The sequence below is a fragment of the Lithobates pipiens genome, unplaced genomic scaffold, assembly GCF_037356315.1.
Source record: "Lithobates pipiens isolate NorthernLeopardFrog02 unplaced genomic scaffold, aLitPip1_a1.2 Scaffold_47, whole genome shotgun sequence".
NCBI lineage: Eukaryota > Metazoa > Chordata > Amphibia > Anura > Ranidae > Lithobates > Lithobates pipiens.
Window position 1 is genome coordinate 4,658,147 of NW_027507871.1, and position 19,555 is coordinate 4,677,701.

The 19,555-nt window shown below is 48.7% G+C and overlaps 2 protein-coding genes across 2 annotated transcripts in view; both read left to right on the forward strand.

Moving 5' to 3' along the window:
- Nucleotides 1-12,407, forward strand: part of PTPN6 (protein tyrosine phosphatase non-receptor type 6) — a 154,129-nt gene extending 141,722 nt beyond the window's left edge. The window contains exons 13-16 of the mRNA XM_077467130.1: nucleotides 1,303-1,454; nucleotides 6,972-7,051; nucleotides 7,147-7,274; nucleotides 12,186-12,407. Coding sequence (XP_077323256.1) covers nucleotides 1,303-1,454; nucleotides 6,972-7,051; nucleotides 7,147-7,267 — 353 coding nt within the window. The 3' untranslated portion in view covers nucleotides 7,268-7,274; nucleotides 12,186-12,407. The remainder of the gene's footprint in view (nucleotides 1-1,302; nucleotides 1,455-6,971; nucleotides 7,052-7,146; nucleotides 7,275-12,185) is intronic.
- On the forward strand, nucleotides 1,636-6,188 carry LOC143956979 (uncharacterized). The gene is made up of 2 exons (XM_077467153.1): nucleotides 1,636-1,642; nucleotides 2,930-6,188. Exons 1-2 carry the CDS (start codon nucleotides 1,636-1,638, stop codon nucleotides 3,919-3,921), a joined length of 999 nt encoding a protein of 332 aa, XP_077323279.1. The 3' UTR covers nucleotides 3,922-6,188.
- Nucleotides 12,408-19,555: the final 7,148 nt, after the last annotated feature.

A 19,555-nucleotide genomic window follows, 5' to 3' on the forward strand; every position in this document is an offset into this window, starting at 1 on the left:
CAGAGCAGATCTCAGCCGAACTGACAACATCTGTCTTGAGGGGTGGAATGAAACCCGCTGAGTTTGGCATGCGTTTAGCGAATCCACACTTTAAATGCGTGCCAAAATCAGGAGCCAGGGTCTTAAATAGACTCTGCCTGACCCAAGATGGCTGCCAAAAAAGTCACACGGGATGCCGGCATCCAACAGGATCACTGCCTCAGTGACCCAGGAAACCATAGAGGAACCATATTCCTCTCGACTTCCTCTCTCTCTGCATTGCCGCTGCAGTTGAGCGCCACCTGCAGTGGAGGAAATAGACTGCACCTGCCTACACCCTCATTGAGGATCTTGCTCCCACTCTATACTCTTCTCATAACTGCACATGCACACAGACCAGGACTCTGAAAAGCTCCTCTTGCCCCAATAATATAGTGAGAGGGCCTATTGAGCAGCATATAAGCCCAGAAGGGACATAAGCACACCCTAAAGGGAAACCCCCCTCGCATGTAGGCTGAAGGTGCCCTTCTAAAAGCATAAGAACTGGCAGCTTCTGATCTACAGGGGCAAATGAATGAGTCAATGTTTTGAATGTGATACCTGTGTCCTAAATGTCAGTTTACTGCTAGTGTTACTTACATGTGACTCCCCCTGGCTTCCTCTCCCCCCTGGCTTCCTCCCCCCTGGCTTCCTCCCCTCTGGCTTCCTCCCCCCTGGCTTCCTCCCCCCTGGCTTCCTCCCCTCTGGCTTCCACCCCCCTGGCTTCCTCCCCCCTGGCTTCCTCCCCTCTGGCTTCCTCCCCCCTGGCTTCCTCCCCCTGCCTTCCTCCCCCTGGCTTCCTCCCCCCTGGCTTCCTCCCCTCTGGCTTCCTCCCCTCTGGCTTCCTCACCCCTGGCTTCCTCCCCCTGGCTTCCTCCCCTCTGGCTTCCTCACCCCTGGCTTCCTCCCCTCTGGCTTCCTCCCCCCTGGCTTCCTCCCCTCTGGCTTCCTCCCCTCTGGCTTCCTCCCCCCTGGCTTCCACCCCCCTGGCTTCCTCCCCCCTGGCTTCCTCCCCCCTGGCTTGCTCCCCCCTGGCTTGCTCCCCTCTGGCTTCCTCCCCCCTGGCTTCCTCCCCCCTGGCTTCCTCCCCCCTGGCTTCCTCCCCTCTGGCTTCCTCCCCCCTGGCTTCCTCCCCCCTGGCTTCCTCCCCCCTGGCTTCCTCCCCTCTGGCTTCCTCCCCCCTGGCTTCCTCCCCCCTGGCTTCCTCCCCCCTGGCTTCCTCCCCTCTGGCTTCCTCCCCCCTGGCTTCCACCCCCCGTCTGACTGACGTTGTGTCTATTCCAGGTCTGGACTGTGATATAGATGTTCAGAAGACCATTCAGATGGTCCGATCCCAGCGCTCAGGAATGGTCCAGACAGAGGCTCAGTATAGGTTCATCTATACCTCTATTGCACATTACATCGACTCCGCGAAGCACAAACTGCAAGCGCTAGAGGTACCACCCCTTTGTGTTTAACGCAAGATATCTAATTCCACTTTTCATTTTGTGGGGTCTGCTACCATGGGGGAATTGCCACATCAGGAACCTGAGCACTCCCTGAATTTTGCATTAGATGTCTGACAGCCCAAGTAGGGGTATTCTTCAATTATCAGAGTCTGTGTCTCCACCAAAGACGATGACTAGTCAGCAATTTCCACATCCCAACAACGTACTCTCTACAGTGTCCACATCCCCCACAATGTACTCTCTCCAGTGTCCACATCCCCTCAATGTACTCTCTCCAGTGTCCACATCCCCCACAATGTACTCTCTACAGTGTCCACATCCCCTCAATGTACTCTCTCCAGTGTTCACATCCTTACAATGTACTCTCACCAGTGTCCACATCCCCCACAACGTACTCTCTCCAGTGTCCACATTCCCACAATGTACTCTCTCCAGTGTCCACATTCCCACAATGTACTCTCTCTAGTGTTCGCATCCCTACAATGTACTCTCACCAGTGTCCACATCCCCCACAACGTACTCTCTCCAGTGTCCACATTCCCACAATGTACTCTCTCCAGTGTCCACATTCCCACAATGTACTCTCTCTAGTGTTCACATCCCTACAATGTACCCTCACCAGTGTCCACGTTCCCACAATGTACCCTCACTAGTGTCCACATCCACACAATGTACTCTCACCAGTGTTCACATCCCTACAATGTACTCTATCTAGTGTCCTCATTCCAACAATGTACTCTCACCAGTGTCCACATTCCCACAATGTACTCTCACCAGTGTCCACATTCCCACAATGTACTCTCCCCAGTGTTCACATCCCTACAATGTACCCTCACCAATGTCCACATCCACACAACGTACCCTCACCAGTGTCCACATTCCCACAATGTACCCTCACCAGTGTCCACATCCACACAATGTACTCTCACCAGTGTTCACATCCCTACAATGTACTCTATCCAGTGTCCACATTCCCACAATGTACTCTAGCCAGGTCCACATCCCCACAATGTACTCTCACCAGAGTCCACATTCCCAAAATGTACTGTCACCAATGTCTGAATCACCACAAAGTACTCTCTCAGGTGTCCACATCCCCACAATGTACTCTCTCAGGTGTCCACATCCCCACAGTGTACTCTCTCAGGTGTCCACATCCCCACAATGTACTCTCTCAGGTGTCCACATCCTCACAATTTACTCTCACCAGTGTCCACATTCCCACAATGTACTGCCGCTAATGACTGTCCACATACCCACATGGTATCGTCACCTCTGTCCACATCCCAGTGCAGTACTGTCATCAGTGTCCACACCCCAACAATGTACTATAACCAGTGCCAACATTCCCACATGGAACTCTCACCAGTGTCCACATTCCAATACAGTACTCACACCAGTGTCTACATCCCCAAACTGTACTGTTACCGGTATTCACATCCCTACACTGTAAGTTTAAACAGTTGTCTACGTCCCCTCACTGTACTATCATCAGTGCCCGCCTCCCTATACTAAACTCTCATTTGTGTCCATATCCCCACTATGTACTCTCACCAATTTCCAATTCCTCATACCATACTCTCACCAGTGTCCAATTCCCCATACCATACTCCCACAAGTGTCCAGTTTCCCATACCATACTCTCACCAGTGTCCAATTCCCCATACCATACTCTCACCAGTGTCCAATTCCCCATACCATACTCCCACCAGTGTCCCATTCCCCATACCATACTCTCACCAGTGTCCAATTCCCCATACCATACTCTCACCAGTGTCCAATTCCCCATACCATACTCTCACCAGTGTCCAATTCCCCATACCATACTCTCACCAGTGCCCAATTCCCCATACCATACTCTCACCAGTGCCCAATTCCCCATACCATACTCTCACCAGCGCCCAATTCCCCATACCATACTCTCACCAGTGTCCAATTCCCCATACCATACTCTCACCAGTGTCCAATTCCCCATACAATACTCTCACCAGTGTCCAATTCCCCATACCGTACTCTCACTAGTGTCCAATTCTCCATACCATACTCTCACCAGTGCCCAATTCCCCATACCATACTCTCACCAGTGCCCAATTCCCCATACCATACTCTCACCAGTGTCCAGTTCCCATACCATACTCTCACCAGTGTCCGATTCTCCATACCATACTCTCATTGGTGTCCAATTCCCCATACCATACTCCCACCAGTTCCCAGTTTCCCATACCGTACTCTCACCGGTGTCCAATTCCCCATACTGTACTCTCACCAGTGCCCAATTCCCCATACCATACTCTCACCAGCGCCCAATTCCCCATACCATACTCTCACCAGTGTCCAATTCCCCATACCATACTCTCACCAGTGTCCAATTCCCCATACAATACTCTCACCAGTGTCCAATTCCCCATACCGTACTCTCACTAGTGTCCAATTCCCCATACCGTACTCTCACTAGTGTCCAATTCTCCATACCATACTCTCACCAGTGCCCAATTCCCCATACCATACTCTCACCAGTGCCCAATTCCCCATACCATACTCTCACCAGTGTCCAGTTCCCATACCATACTCTCACCAGTGTCCGATTCTCCATACCATACTCTCACCAGTGTCCAATTCCCCATACCATACTCTCACCAGTGTCCAATTCCCCATACAATACTCTCACCAGTGTCCAATTCCCCATACCGTACTCTCACTAGTGTCCAATTCTCCATACCATACTCTCACCAGTGCCCAATTCCCCATACCATACTCTCACCAGTGCCCAATTCCCCATACCATACTCTCACCAGTGTCCAGTTCCCATACCATACTCTCACCAGTGTCCGATTCTCCATACCATACTCTCACCAGTGTCCAATTTTCCATACCATACTCTCATTGGTGTCCAATTCCCCATACCATACTCCCACCAGTTCCCAGTTTCCCATACCGTACTCTCACCGGTGTCCAATTCCCCATACTGTACTCTTACCAGTAACAACCCTACCCTCACTACTCCCACCAGTGTTCACATCTCCTCACTGTACTCTCACTAGTGTCCACAATCCCAAAGTGTACAGCCATGGTCAAAAGGTTTGAGAATGACACAAATATTAATTTTCACAAAGTCTGCTGCTTCAGTTTTTATGATGGCAATTTGCATATACTCCAGAATGTTATGAAGAGCGATCAGATGAATGAAGTCCCTCTTTGCCAAAAAAATGAACTTAATCCCCCCCCCCAAAAAAAAAAATCCCACTGCATTTCAGCCCTGCCACAAAAGAACCAGCTGACATCATGTCAGTGAGTCTCTCGGTAACACAGGTGTCAGTGTTGATGAGGACAAGGCTGGAAATCACTTTGTAATGCAGATTGAGTTAGAATAACAGACTGGAAGCTTTAAAAGGAGGATAGTGCTTGAAATCATTGTTCTTCCTCTGCTAACCATGTTCAATTGTTGTGAAGAAAGCTTCGGGACACCCAAGAAATTCCAGTAAGTGCCAGGACCGTCCCCTACAGTTGATTCAGCTGTGGGTTTGGGGCGCCACCAGTGCAGAGCTTGCTCAGGAATGGCAGCAGGCACGTACATTGAGGAGAAGACTTTTGGAGGATAGTCTGGTGTCAAGAAGGGCAGCAAAGAAGGCACTTCTCTCCAGGTATCATATAAATGTACTCACCGAGGCCAAGATGCCGAGAGCGGTCTCTTTTGCGACTCGGTGCAGACCACCCCTGAAGGTGGCACAGGGGGTGGTTGCACCAAGAGGCACAAGCTACCAGTAGGACAGTCACTTGCTAGTAGATCAGCAGGTAGCTTGAGCAGAGCTGAAAGGTGATGTCCCGTGGGAAGGTCCAGAAGCAATGGTAGCAAGTCCGTAAGGCAAAGGCAGAATCCAGGAGGCAGGCCAGGGGTCAAACACAGTCCAGATCAGAAGACAACAAGTACCACTAACGCTGAGACAAAAGGGTAATCCAAAGACAAGCCAGGGGTTGAAAACAGGAGATAGCAGGTAAGTCCAGATGCAGGCTGAGGGTCAAACACGTTCAGAAAGAGGAGTCCAAGGTGAAGCCAGAGGTCGGGTCAGGAGAAGATCAGCGAGGTGGATGAGGCAATCCGGGTCACAACGGGTAATACAGATCACAAGAGCAGACGTGGGAATCACAGGAAGCTGAAGACGAACCAGCAGTGTATTTGGATGACCTCACTTCCTTTATAGGTCAGCCAGGGGTCACACCCTGTGTGTGTGTGTGTGTGTGCTCATGTGCTTTAGCGCATTCCTATTGTGCACAACTGTGCGCCAGAGCGCTTTACCCCTGCGCATCTTATGACACCAGGAAAACATCAGGGACTGACTGATTTCCTGCAAAAGGTCCAGGGACTGGACTGCTGAGGATTGGGGGAAAGTGATTTTCCCTGATGGATCCCCTTTCCGATTGGTACACCCGGGCGAATAAAACTTGAGCTCTGCCGTCAGTCCTGTATCATGAGTCCTGAGACCATTTACATGTGGGGTCGCTTCTCAGCCAAGGGAGTGGGGGGGGGGGGCTCATTCACAACTTCTCCCAACCATCCAAGAACAGTTTGGTGAGGAACAATGCCTTCTCCAGCATGATGGAGAACCTTGCCATAAGGCAAAAGTCATAACTTAAGTGGCTTGGGGAACCAAACATGGACTTTTTTGGTCTATGGGCAGGAAACTCCCCCCAGACCTTCATTCCATTGAGAACTTGCGGTCAATCCTCAAGAGGCGGGCGAACAAAAAACCCCCCCCACAAATTCTGACAAACTCCAAGCATTGATTATGGAAGAATGGGGGGGGCCGCGATCTGGAGGCCCAGAAATTGAGTGACAGCATGCCGGGAGGAATTGCGGAGGTCTTGCAAAAGAAGGGGCAACACTGAAAATATTGACTTTATTTCCATAAACTTCATGTCTTTGTCAATAAAAGCCTTTGACACTTCTGGAATGCTTGTAATGATATTTCGGTATCCCATAGTAACATCTGACAAAAAGATCTAACACTGAGAGAGGAGACTTTGTGAAAATTAATATTTGTGTCATTCTCAAAACTTTTATATGTATTGCGGTCTTTAAGTTGCTATACAATTCCCCCCACCCCCTCTTCAATGTTACCAGATCCCCTCTCGTAGTTTGGCGTTCCACCAGATTTTGGAGTGCGTCTTTGGAAATGTGTGCCCATTAAACCAAAAAGAGCCCTTGATGAGGTTTATTTTCTATTCTATTTTATTCTCTTCGGAAATCCAAATAAAATTTTGAATTGATTTGAAAAGAACTTGAATTCAAAGTTCGAAAACTTGAAACTCGATCTGAATTTTGTCCAAAATTTCGTTTTTTTTGTTATTTTTCGGATTCGTTTTAAATGTTTTTTACTATCGTCATTCAGATATTTGGATGCATCCGAATTTCCTAATAACGAAAAAAAATCATCCGAATTTTGATTCATAAGGAAACGAATTTCTAACAATTGGATCACATGATTGGTTATCTTTTTTTCCTTGCAGAGAACAAAGGCTGTGGAGTCAGAATACGGGAACCTTGCGCCCGCCATGTCCAAGATGAAAGTGACGCGAAGCCCATCCAAGTAATATTCTGTGTGCGCCTGCGCCAGCGTCGATCGTATGCCTTCACCACACCAAATGTGCACGCTCCAACATCTGTCCATCCTTTATTTTGCAGGCCTAAAGACGAGGGAACCCTCTATGAGAACTTAAATGCCAAGAAAGATAAAAAAGAAAAAGTCAACAAGAAAATGTCTTCAGAGCGAGAAAAGACCCGAACTTCCGTAAAGAAAAAGTAACTCGGAGGTAAGGGATGGAAGGACCCCCTGATGTGCACTCAGCATCGAATTCCAGCCAAACAGCTGAATACACATTTAACCCTATGACTTCCAGAAGATTTACCCCCCCCCCCCCCACCTTCATGACCAGGCCACCGCTTCCCATCCGGGGGAAAATTCTGCCACTTCGCTCCTACATGTAAAAAAAAAAATCATCATTTTTTTTTCTTGAAAATTACTCGGAACCCCCCAAGCATTATATATGTTTTTTTTTAGCAGAGACCCTAGGGAATAAAATGGCGGTTGTTGCAACTTTTTTTGTTACACAGTATTTGCGTAGCGATTTTTCAAACAAGAATAAAAAACAAAACAAAAAAAAACTGTAAGGTTAGACCAATTTTTTTTGTATAATGTGAAAGATGATGTTACGCCGAGTAAATAGATACCTAACACGTTGTGCTTGAAAATTGCGCTCGCTCGTGGAATGGCGCCAAACTTCGGTACTTAAAAATCTCCATAGGCGTCAATGTTTTCAGTTTACCAGTTTGGAGTAGTTACAGAGGAGGTCTTGGGCTAGAATTATTGCTCTCGCTGTAACGCACGTGGCAATAATAGGAATAGCGTGTGACGGGTCCTCTTTATGGAGAGCTGTGGGATCTATAAGACCCCACATCTCTCCTCCAGGCTGGAAAGACCTGAGATCAAAAAAAAAACTCTCTCGGCCTTTCCAGCCACGTCCCCGGCATTGTTTACTTCCACCGGCCCAGACGTGACGTCATAACGTCGCGCCCGGGCCTCTGAGGGTCACAGAGATGACTGGTCACCAGAAATCTCTATGATCAACTTCTAGTGGGGCGACCGATTCGTTTTGCGGCTCGCCGATCGCAGGGGCAAGCCGGGAGAAGCACCAGAGGGTGGCAGGAGGGGGTTGGGGGAGACGTCCCCTCCCGCCGCCTGTAAGAACGATCAAACGGCTGAACTGCCACTATGATTGTTCTTACGACGCACAGATGATATCTGGATGACGCCTGTAGCTGCACCCATCATTCAGATATCTCCACTTAAAGTCCAGGACGTAATATGACGGCCCGAGGGGTGGGAAGTGGTTAACTGACAGTTGCGCGGTCATGCGACGCTGTACAACGCGCACACAAGCCCCTATCTAGAAGTGCTACTAGATGCGTGATCCAGCACAGGAGGGCCGCTCTGCCGCCGTACTCCTACATGAGGCAATCGGTACAAGAAGTAGGGCCAAAGCTTTTTTTTGGCCCATACTTCTCTTCTGGGTCACAGGGTGCACTTACTTTTGCACTCCAGTGACCCAGATTCAGTCAACAGCAGGTTAAAGCTGGGGAGCTGGTCAAGGCTCTGCAAGGATCCCGACTTTAATGTCGGGATCCTTGTAGCCTGACTGGCAGCTGCCCCCGCCCCCCCCTCCAAAGCCTGATGCTGATGCTCCAGTGAGTGCTGGAGGGGCAGAGCAGAGAGCCGGAGACTGAGGCCGAGATCTGAGTGATCAGCTGTCATGTGACTGCTCAGTTCTCCGTCTTTTTAGCCATTTTAACTGCTGCAGAAATTATAATTGTATCTGTCCAGTCCTGAAATTTGCACCACTCAGTGCAAGCGAGCAGTTTATCAGTATAGTCTGGTCACCGCACTGCCCCCAGCATGTGACTGGATGTTGAAGGAGCAGCGGGAATATTGATGAGACATCCCTTTTCCGCCACTTGTTTCCAGGTCCCAATGCTGAGGGGTTGGCCTGCTGCATTCTGAACATAGAAGAGAGGCCGCTCAACATGGGCGCCGTTCAAAGAAAGGTTGGCATGTTATGAAGGGATGCAAAGTCTCCTCTGATTGGAGAGGCTGGGTGGTGACATCATGCTCTTCACCTCGTTCAATCAGAGAACACTTTGCATTCCTTCAGAAAATGTAAAGCTTTCTTTGAATGGCACCCGTGCCGAGGAGCCACCCGTGTTCAGAATGCAGCAGGTCAGCCACTCAGAATGGGACCTGGAATCGGAGATGACTGGAGTAGTAGCAGTGTCTACTTCGGTGATTTCCAGCTCCCAGGGGCATTGGCCAGATATGGTAAATACAGTTACATTCGTCTATGCCTTAAATTTCTCTTTAAGGCGCCAACTCAAGCCCTTTGTTGGGCTCAGAGGCTCAAACACCCTGGACTGTTAAGCATGTGAGGGCAAAGCTTAGCTCCAAGTTAAGTTTACTCTAAGTTGGGGCAGACGTCAAACTATCAAGGGCAACAGATGATGGCTGCAGTTTGGAAGTATTGCTACTTTTTACATTAAGCTCTCCATAAATTCGAACCTCACTGAAAATTTTGGGTGGTGTTTGTCGGGTCTTGATCCTGTCAGGTTGGGTACTATACATGAACAACACCAATAATCTCCTGCCCATGAGTAAGATAGCCCGATGGGAAATATCTCTTGAAGTCTTGCTGCCCTCTAGGGCTGGGATTGTCCTATCCTAATGGAAAATATCTCTTGTAGCCTTGCTGCCCTGTAGGACTGGGGTTGTCCTAGCCCAATGGGAAATATCTCTTGTAGCCTTGCTGGTCTCTAGGACTGGAGGATGTCTTAGCCCAATGGGAAATATCTCTTGAAGCCTTGCTGCCCTCTAGGACTCGGGTTGTCTTAGCCCAATGGGAAATATCTCTTGAAGCCTTGCTGCCCTCTAGGACTGGGGGGTGTCCTAGCCCAATGGGAAATATCTCTTGAAGCCTTGCTGCCCTCTAGGACTCGGGTTGTCTTAGCCCAATGTGAAATATCTCTCGAAGCCTTACTGGCTTGTAGGACTGGGGATGTCCTAGCCCAATGGGAAATATCTCTTGTAGCCTTGCTGGTCTCTAGGACTGGAGGATGTCTTAGCCCAATGGGAAATATCTCTTGAAGCCTTGCTGCCCTCTAGGACTCGGGTTGTCTTAGCCCAATGGGAAATATCTCTTGAAGCCTTGCTGCCCTCTAGGACTGGGGGGTGTCCTAGCCCAATGGGAAATATCTCTTGAAGCCTTGCTGCCCTCTAGGACTCGGGTTGTCTTAGCCCAATGTGAAATATCTCTCGAAGCCTTACTGGCTTGTAGGACTGGGGATGTCCTAGCCCAATGGGAAATATCTCTTGAAGCCTTGCTGCCCTCTAGGACTGGGGATGTCCTAGCCCAATGGGAAATATCTCTTGAAGCCTTGCTGCCCTCTAGGGCTGGGGATGTCCTAGCCCAATGGGAAATATCTCTTGAAGCCTTGCTGCCCTCTAAGACTCGGGTTGTCTTAGCCCAATGGGAAATATCTCTTGAAGCCTTACTGGCCTGTAGGACTGAGGATGTCCTAGCCCAATGTGAAATATCTCTCGAAGCCTTACTGGCCTGTAGGACTGAGGATGTCCTAGCCCAATGTGAAATATCTCTCGAAGCCTTACTGGCCTGTAGGACTGAGGATGTCCTAGCCCAATGTGAAATATCTCTCGAAGCCTTACTGGCTTGTAGGACTGGGGCTGTCCTAGCTCAATGGGAAATATCTCTTGAAGCCTTGCTGGCCTCTAGGACTGGGGTTGTCCCAGCCCAATGGGAAATATCTCTCGAAGCCTTGCTGCCCACTAGGAATGGAGGATGTCCTAGCCCAATGGGAAATATCTCTTGAAGCCTTGCTGGCCTCTAGGACTGGGGTTTTCCTCAAACTGCTAGAAAAATAAGAGAAAAGGGGGCACACTGACCAAGTGCATTATCCTACAAAAGTTTATTAAGAATGTGATAAAAAAGTACTACTCACAAGGATAGATAATTACAGCGCTCATCTGCCCATGCTCTGTGGCTATACATTTCCAGACTGACCCAAGGGGAGCTGACGCATTTCAAATGAATGTCCTTCATTAAAGCCAAGCTTGGATGGAGATTCCTCCGAAACGTGTCAGCCTGCAAAGATTACGGTGAGGTCCCCCCAATACTTGGGTCATCCGTCAATCTGGAAATGTATAGCCACGGAGAGTGTCTGAGTTGCACTTTTTATCACATTCCTAATAAAAGTTTGTGGGATTATGCACTAGGCCAGAGCACCCTCTTTCCTCTTATTTTTTCTAGTGGGTACTATCCATGATGCTGACTCAAAGTTCTTCCCTTAGATCAGTGATGGTGAACCTCGGCACCCCAGATGTTTTGGAACTACATTTCCCATGATGCTCATGCACTCTGCAGTGCAGTTGAGCATCATGGGAAATGTAGTTCCAAAACATCTGGAGAGCCAAGGTTCACCATCACTGCCCTAGATAAAACATGGTTGTAATAAACCAGGCTTAGCGGTTTAGCTGAAGTACCATTGCTGCCATGCTGGTGATGTATTCTCCAATGGTTAATCTAGTACGGGGTGAGCAATGCAAGATTTGCACCCCATCTTGAGTACTCCAGAGCAGTGGTCTCCAAACTGCAGCCCGGGGGGGGCTGAATGCAACCCTTTACTTGCCTTTATCTGGCCCTTTGGGGAACTATTGCTCCCAATGACACCAATTGTAGGGGCATTATTCCTCCTACTGACACCAAAAATGGGGCACTATTCCTACCCCTAGTATCAAAGATGGGGCACCGTTCATTTACTCCCACTGATGTGCCAGGACAATTTCTACTCCCAATGGGCAAGGTTTAGCCCTTCTAAAGTCTGAAGGACAGTAAGCTGGCCCTTTGTTTAGAAAGTTTGGAGAACCTTGCTCTAGAGCTATGGGGAAAATGTGCCAGTTGTGGCTGAAAGGCTTGTCACAGCCGGGCCAAGGAGGAGCCCAATCCTTCCGCCAGGGTCCTGGACAAGAACGAAGGTTGCATATTAAACCTTTCCTAGTACACCCAGAATGCAGATTTTTTTTGAGGGGGGTGGGGGGGGGGGGCATTTTGCTTTAAATCTTGATTTTTAAAATGCTTTCCTCCTTTTTTTTTACCCTGCAGATCTCCGGCGAGCCACCAGTCCCTGGGCGTAACCAGTACAGTATTCCTGCAGCTTGAACCACGCACTGTTCACACTTGTGTTCCTCCTGAATTGTACCTTCTGTTCAACCTTTTTTGCTGCCTCTCCCTCTTTACCTTGTTGTGTACTCCCAACCTGACCTGGAAAATGTTTACTTGAACCACAATATGAAATAGATAATTTAATAAAGTGTTGCGCACAGACGTACGCCTGGTTTGGTATTTACTGATCTCCTGCAGCCTCTTTGCAACCGATTTCAGTCTACGTGTCCTCCGGCGATGGCGGCATGCGATTTCTCAGGATGGGTTTTCTGATGGTGACAAACAGTGGACCGCGCCCGAGTCACGTGTATGAAAACAGCTTCTTGTGGTCTCCATCAGAAGCCCATAAGGGAGGGTGACAACGCAAGAGTACAATTAGGAGGCAGAGCGTTGTCACCCTCTATTAGGAAGTGCCCAACCAAGGACCTTCATGGCAGGATCACCAGTTCTTATAGTAACAAAAGGGGCAGATTTAAAATAAACAAACATGGCTGATATAAGCTGTAAAATAATGGTCTTTATATACATAGTTACATAGTTAGTCAGGTTGAAAAAATACACAAGTCCATCCAGTTCAACCACAAAAAAAAATAAAAAAAATAATATCATACAATCCCATATACCCAAGTAGAAAAGATGTAGCTGGATAGCCGCACTCTGAATTATTCAACTTTATTTCAAAAATGTTCCCCCGATATCCTTTTTGAGAACTGGAGCCCAAAACTGAACGGCATATTCCAGATGAGGTCTTACTAATGATTTGTACAGATGATATCTCTCTCTCTGGAGTACATACCTCTCTTATACAAGAAAGGACTTTGCTCGCTTTGGAAACCGCAGCTTGGCATTGCATGTTATTATTGAGCTTATGATCTACCAAAACCCCCAGATCCTTCTCCACTATGAATCCCCCAGATCCTTCTCCACTATGGATCCCCCCAGATCCTTCTCCACTATGGATCCCCCCAGATCCTTCTCCACTATGGACCCTCCCAGATCCTTCTCCACCATGGACTCCCCCAGATCCTTCTCCACTATGGATCCCCTCAGATCCTTCTCCACCATGGACCCCCCCAGATCCTTCTCCACTATGGATCCCCCCAGATCCTTCTCCACTATGGATCCTCCCAGATCCTTCTCCACCATGGATCCTCCCAGATCCTTCTCCACCATTGACTCCCCCAGATCCTTCTCCACCATGGACTCCCCCCAGATCCTTCTCCACCATTGACTCCCCCAGATCCTTCTCCACTATGGACCCTCCCAGATCCTTCTCCACTATGGACCCTCCCAGATCCTTCTCCACTATGGACCCTCCCAGATCCTTCTCCACTATGGACCCTCCCAGATCCTTCTCCACTATGGATCCTCCCAGATCCTTCTCCACTATGGACCCTCCCAGATCCTTCTCCACTATGGATCCCCCCAGATCCTTCTCCACTATGGATCCCCCCAGATCCTTCTCCACTATGGATCCCCCCAGATCCTTCTCCACTATGGATCCTCCCAGATCCTTCTCCACTATGGACTCCCCCAGATCCTTCTCCACTATGGATCACCCCAGATCCTTCTCCACTATGGATCCCCCCAGATCCTTCTCCACTATGGATCCCCCCAGATCCTTCTCCACTATGGATCCCCCCGGTTGTACTCCCCCTAGTATGTATGATGCATATTCTTAGCCCCCAAGTGCAGAACTTTACATTTCTCAACATTAAACCTCATCTGCCACATAGTCGCCCAATTAGACAGAGCATTGAGGTCGGCTTGTAAATTGGAGACATCCTGTAAGGACGTTATTCCACCGCATAGTTTGGTGTCATCTGCAAAGACGAAAATGTTACTTTTGATCCCAGACCCAATATTAAAAAGTAAGGGTCCCAGCACTGAACCTTGGGGTACACCACTGATAACCTTACACCATTCAGAGTAAGAATCATTAAAGTGGTTGGAAACCCTTACAACCAATTTTGACCTACAGGTAAGCCTAGATTAAGGCTTACCTGTAGGTCCAAGAAATATCTCCTAAACCTATACGGTTTAGGAGATATTTACCTGAAGACAGCCACCGCTGTCTACGGCGCATGCGTCGTAGACAGCGGCGAGCAGGCGCACTGGCCAGGCCGCAGATCATGGTGATATGCCGCGAGTGTCGGCTCCTGTGCGCATGCACGAGAGTGACGTCATCACGGCTACAGCGAATCACAGTGCCGGAGCCGCGAGACCCGGAAGTTGCTCCGGGATCCATGGCAGCGGCGAAGAGGAAGACGGAGGACCGCTTCGGGGGCTTCGTTCTCAGGTAAGTTATTCATAATGAGCTAGTATGCTATGCATACTAGCTCATTATGCCTTTGCCTTACAGGGTGTGCTTTTAAAAAAAAATATTTACCTTTACTTCCTCTTTAACCACGACTCTCTGAATTCTGTCTTTTAGACAGTTTTCTATCCATTTACAAACTGATCTTTCCAAACCTGAAGACTTTGCCTTACACACGAGCCGTGTGTGCGGAACTGTATCCAACGCTTTTGCAAAATCCAAGTATACCATGTACACTGCCACCCCTCTGTCCAAGTATACCACATCCACCGCCATCCCTCTGTCCAAGTATACCACATCCACCGCCACCCCTCTGTCCAAGTATACCACGTCCACCGCCACCCCTCTGTCCAAGTATACCACGTCCACCAGCACCCCTCTGTCCATGTATACCACGTCCACCAGCACCCCTCTGTCCAAGTATACCACGTCCACCGCCACCCCTCTGTCCAAGTATACCACGTCCACCGCCACCCCTCTGTCCAAGTATACCACGTCCACCAGCACCCCTCTGTCCATGTATACCACGTCCACCAGCACCCCTCTGTCCAATTATACCACGTCCACCAGCACCCCTCTGTCCAATTATACCACGTCCACCAGCACCCCTCTGTCCAAGTATACCACGTCCACCAGCACCCCTCTGTCCAATTATACCACGTCCACCAGCACCCCTCTGTCCAATTATACCACGTCCACCAGCACCCCTCTGTCCAAGTATACCACGTCCACCAGCACCCCTCTGTCCAATTATACCACGTCCACCAGCACCCCTCTGTCCAAGTATACCACGTCCACCAGCACCCCTCTGTCCAATTATACCAGGTCCACCGCCACCCCTCTGTCCAAGTATACCACGTCCACAGCCACCCCTTTGTCCAAGTCAGTGCTGGGACAAGGCCATTTGTTGCCCAGGACGAAGATGGCAAACTGCGCCCCCCCCCCCCCCCCCCCGTTTTTAATAAAGAATCAATGTTGTTTCAAAGAATATATTTAAAACAATACAAGTAAAATTACTGCAATAGAAACAGAGTTAATTTTAATATATAAAAGTGCAAAACATATAACATAGAAATATGAAAAGTGCAAAAAAACAAACAAACAGACATCAGTCAAGTATACCCCTATGAAAAAGTTTGTACCCCACTTTTAAGTACACAGTGGGGTTTATTAACCGGTTCCCGACCAGCGCACACCGATGTACGTCGGCAGAATGGCACGGGCAGGCAAATGGGTGTACCTGTACGTCCCTTTAAATTTGTCGCCCTGCCATCGGGAGCGCGCCGGCGGCGGCGCGCTCCCGTGCTGATCGGCACCCCCGTGAGTCCGGTCGCGGGTCCCGCGGACTCGATCGTTGCGGGCATACCCGCGATCCTCTCACGGTGCGGCCGAATGAAGAAATGGCGTTGTAAACAGCATTTCTCCATTCTGCCTAGCAACTAGTGACGCTGATCTCTGCTCCATGTGATTGGAGCAGAGATCAGTGTTCACTAAATGAAAGCCCAGCCCCCCACAGTTAGTAACACACCCCTAGGAACACTTAACCCCTACACTGCCACCCACTGGTTAACCCCTTCACTGCCAGTGTCATTTACACAGGAATCACTGCATTTATATAGCACTGATTGCTGTATAAATGACAATGGTCCCAAAAATGTGTCAAAAATATCCGATGTGTCCACCACAATGTCGCAGTCACAATAAAAATCGCTGATCGCCGCCATTACTAGTAAAAAAAAATATTAATAAAAATGCCATAAAATTATCCCCTATTTTGTGAACGCTATAACTTTTGCGCAAACCAATCAATAATCGCTTATTGTGATTTTTTTAACCAAAAATATGTGGAAGAATACGTATCGGCTTAAACTGAGGGAAAGAAATGTTTTTTTTATATATTTTTGGGGGATATTTATTATAACAAAAAGTAATAAATATTGTGTTTTTTTCAAAATTGTCGCTCTATTTTTGTTTATAGCGCAAAAAATAAAAAACCGCAGGGGTGATCAAATACCACCAAAAGAAAGCTCTATTTGTGGGAAAAAAAGAACGTCAATTTTGTTTGGGAGCCACGTCGCACGACCGCGCAATTGTCAGTTAAAGCGACGCAGTGCCGAATCGCAAAAAGGGGCCTGGTCTTTGACCAGCAAAATGGTCCGGGGCTGAAGTGGTTAACATAAAGCTGGAAAGTGCAAAATCAGGCTCACTTCTGCATAGAAACCAGGTTTTATTACCAAAGCTTAATTGAACAAGCCAAGGTTAGAAGCTGATTGGTTTCTGTGTAGAAGTGAGCCTGATTTTGCACTTTCCAGCTTTAGTAAATAAACCCCCATTGTGTACTTAAAAGTGGGGTATTCCTGTATTATGACATAATCACAAAGAAACCTTTCTGGCTTTCATAGAAGCAAAATCATCGATGACAAATAGAGCTTTCTTTTGGTGGTATTTGATCACCTCTGGGGTTTTTTATTTTTTGTGCTATAAATGAAAAAACACAGAAAATTTTGGAAAAAAATAAATTTTTCTTAGTTTATGTGATAAAATTTTGCAAATGATTAATTTTTCTTCATAAATTTTGGCCACAATTTATACTGCTACATATCTTTGGTAAAAATAACCCAAATTAGTGGATATAATTTGGTCTTTGAGAAAGTTAGAGAGTCTACAAGCTGTGGTGCGAATCATAAAAAAATTGATCACACCTGATGTACTGGTGGCCGATCTCATTTCCTGCGACCCAAACAAGTCAGGAAAGTACAAATACCCCCCAAATTACGCCACCCCTCTGTCCAAGTATACCACGTCCACCGCCACCCCTCTGTCCAAGTATACCACGTCCACCGCCACCCCCTCTGTCCAAGTATACCACGTCCACCGCCACCCCCTCTGTCCAAGTATACCACGTCCACCGCCACCCCCTCTGTCCAAGTATACCACGTCCACCGCCACCCCCTCTGTCCAAGTATACCACGTCCACCGCCACCCCTCTGTCCAAGTATACCACGTCCACCGCCACCCCTCTGTCCAAGTATACCACGTCCACCGCCACCCCTCTGTCCAAGTATACCACGTCCACCGCCACCCCTTTGTCCAAGTATACCACGTCCACTGCCACCCCTCTATCCAAGTATACCACGTCCACCGCCACCCCTCTGTCCAAGTATACCACATCCTCCGCCACCCCTCTGTCCAAGTATACCACGTCCACCGCCACCCCCTCTGTCCAAGTATACCACATCCTCCGCCACCCCTCTGTCCAAGTATACCACGTCCACCGCCACCCCTCTGTCCAAGTATACCACGTCCACCGCCACCCCCTCTGTCCAAGTATACCACGTCCACCGCCACCCCCTCTGTCCAAGTATACCACGTCCACCGCCACCCCCTCTGTCCAAGTATACCACGTCCACCGCCACCCCCTCTGTCCAAGTATACCACGTCCACCGCCACCCCTCTGTCCAAGTATACCACGTCCACCGCCACCCCTCTGTCCAAGTATACCACGTCCACCGCCACCCCTCTGTCCAAGTATACCACGTCCACCGCCACCCCTTTGTCCAAGTATACCACGTCCACTGCCACCCCTCTATCCAAGTATACCACGTCCACCGCCACCCCTCTGTCCAAGTATACCACATCCTCCGCCACCCCTCTGTCCAAGTATACCACGTCCACCGCCACCCCCTCTGTCCAAGTATACCACATCCTCCGCCACCCCTCTGTCCAAGTATACCACGTCCACCGCCACCCCCTCTGTCCAAGTATACCACGTCCACCGCCACCCCTCTGTCCAAGGTTTTACTTACCACCTCATAAAAAGAAATCAGGTTTGTCTGACAACTTCTGTTTTTCATGAATCCATGCTGTCTGTTGCTTAAAATATTTTTTTCCTGCAAGAACTCGTCTATGTGGTCTTTTATTAATCCCTCCAGTATCTTCCCAACTATAGAAGTTAAACTAACAGGTCTATAGTTACTTGGTAAAGACTTTGTTCCCTTTTTAAACATAGGCACCACATTGGCCCTGCGCCAATCCAGTGGTACTATTCCTGTCATTAACAAGTCCCCAAAAATTAGATACAATGGCTTTGAAATTACAGAGCTCAATTCTTTTAGAATCCGTGGGTGGATGCCATCAGGTCCAGGTGCTTTATCCACCTTTATTCTGTCCAAATATTTCTGGACCATATCACTTATGAGCCATTGTGGATTTGGGGCTGTGTCACTACCACCCCCATTAGGGACATGCACTCCCCCATGCTCCTTTGTATACACAGAGCTGAAGAAAGTATTTAATAAGTTAGCCTTCTCTTTGTCCCCATGAGATTCTAATGATTAGATTCGTAAATCCTATAAAATGATTTGTTAATGCACAAACATTAATCACCTCCCACCCACGCTATAGCCAAATGACGGGCACAACACGGGCCTTAATTGCCCAGGAAGACATCAACAGACATCCTCCCGTGCATGAGCGGCCTGCATGCTCCGTGATCACCAAGTCAATGAGATGCGGCTGTTCCCGCTTACAGGGTGGAAAAAAAGCCGATCGCTGGCTTGTCAGAGGGACAATTGTGCCCACCAATGCCACCTGCAGGTGCATATCAGTGCCCCCTATCAGTGCCCACCAGTGCCAACTGCAGGTGCATATCAGTGCCCACTAGTGCTACTTATCAGTACTCATCAATGCTGCTAACCAGTGCCCATCTTTGCCGCCCATCAGTGCTCACCATTGCTGCCTCATGAGTGTCCACCAGTGCCGCCTATCAGTGCCCACCAGTGCGATCTATCAGTGTCCACCAGTGCCAACTGCAGGTGCATATCAGTGCCCACTAGTGCCACTTATCAGTACCCATCAATGCTGCTAACCAGTGCCCATCTTTGCCGCCCATCAGTGCTCACCATTGCTGCCTCATGAGTGTCCACCAGTGCCGCCTATCAGAGTCCACCAATGCAGCTAACCAGTGCCCATCAGTGCCGCCCATTAATGCTCA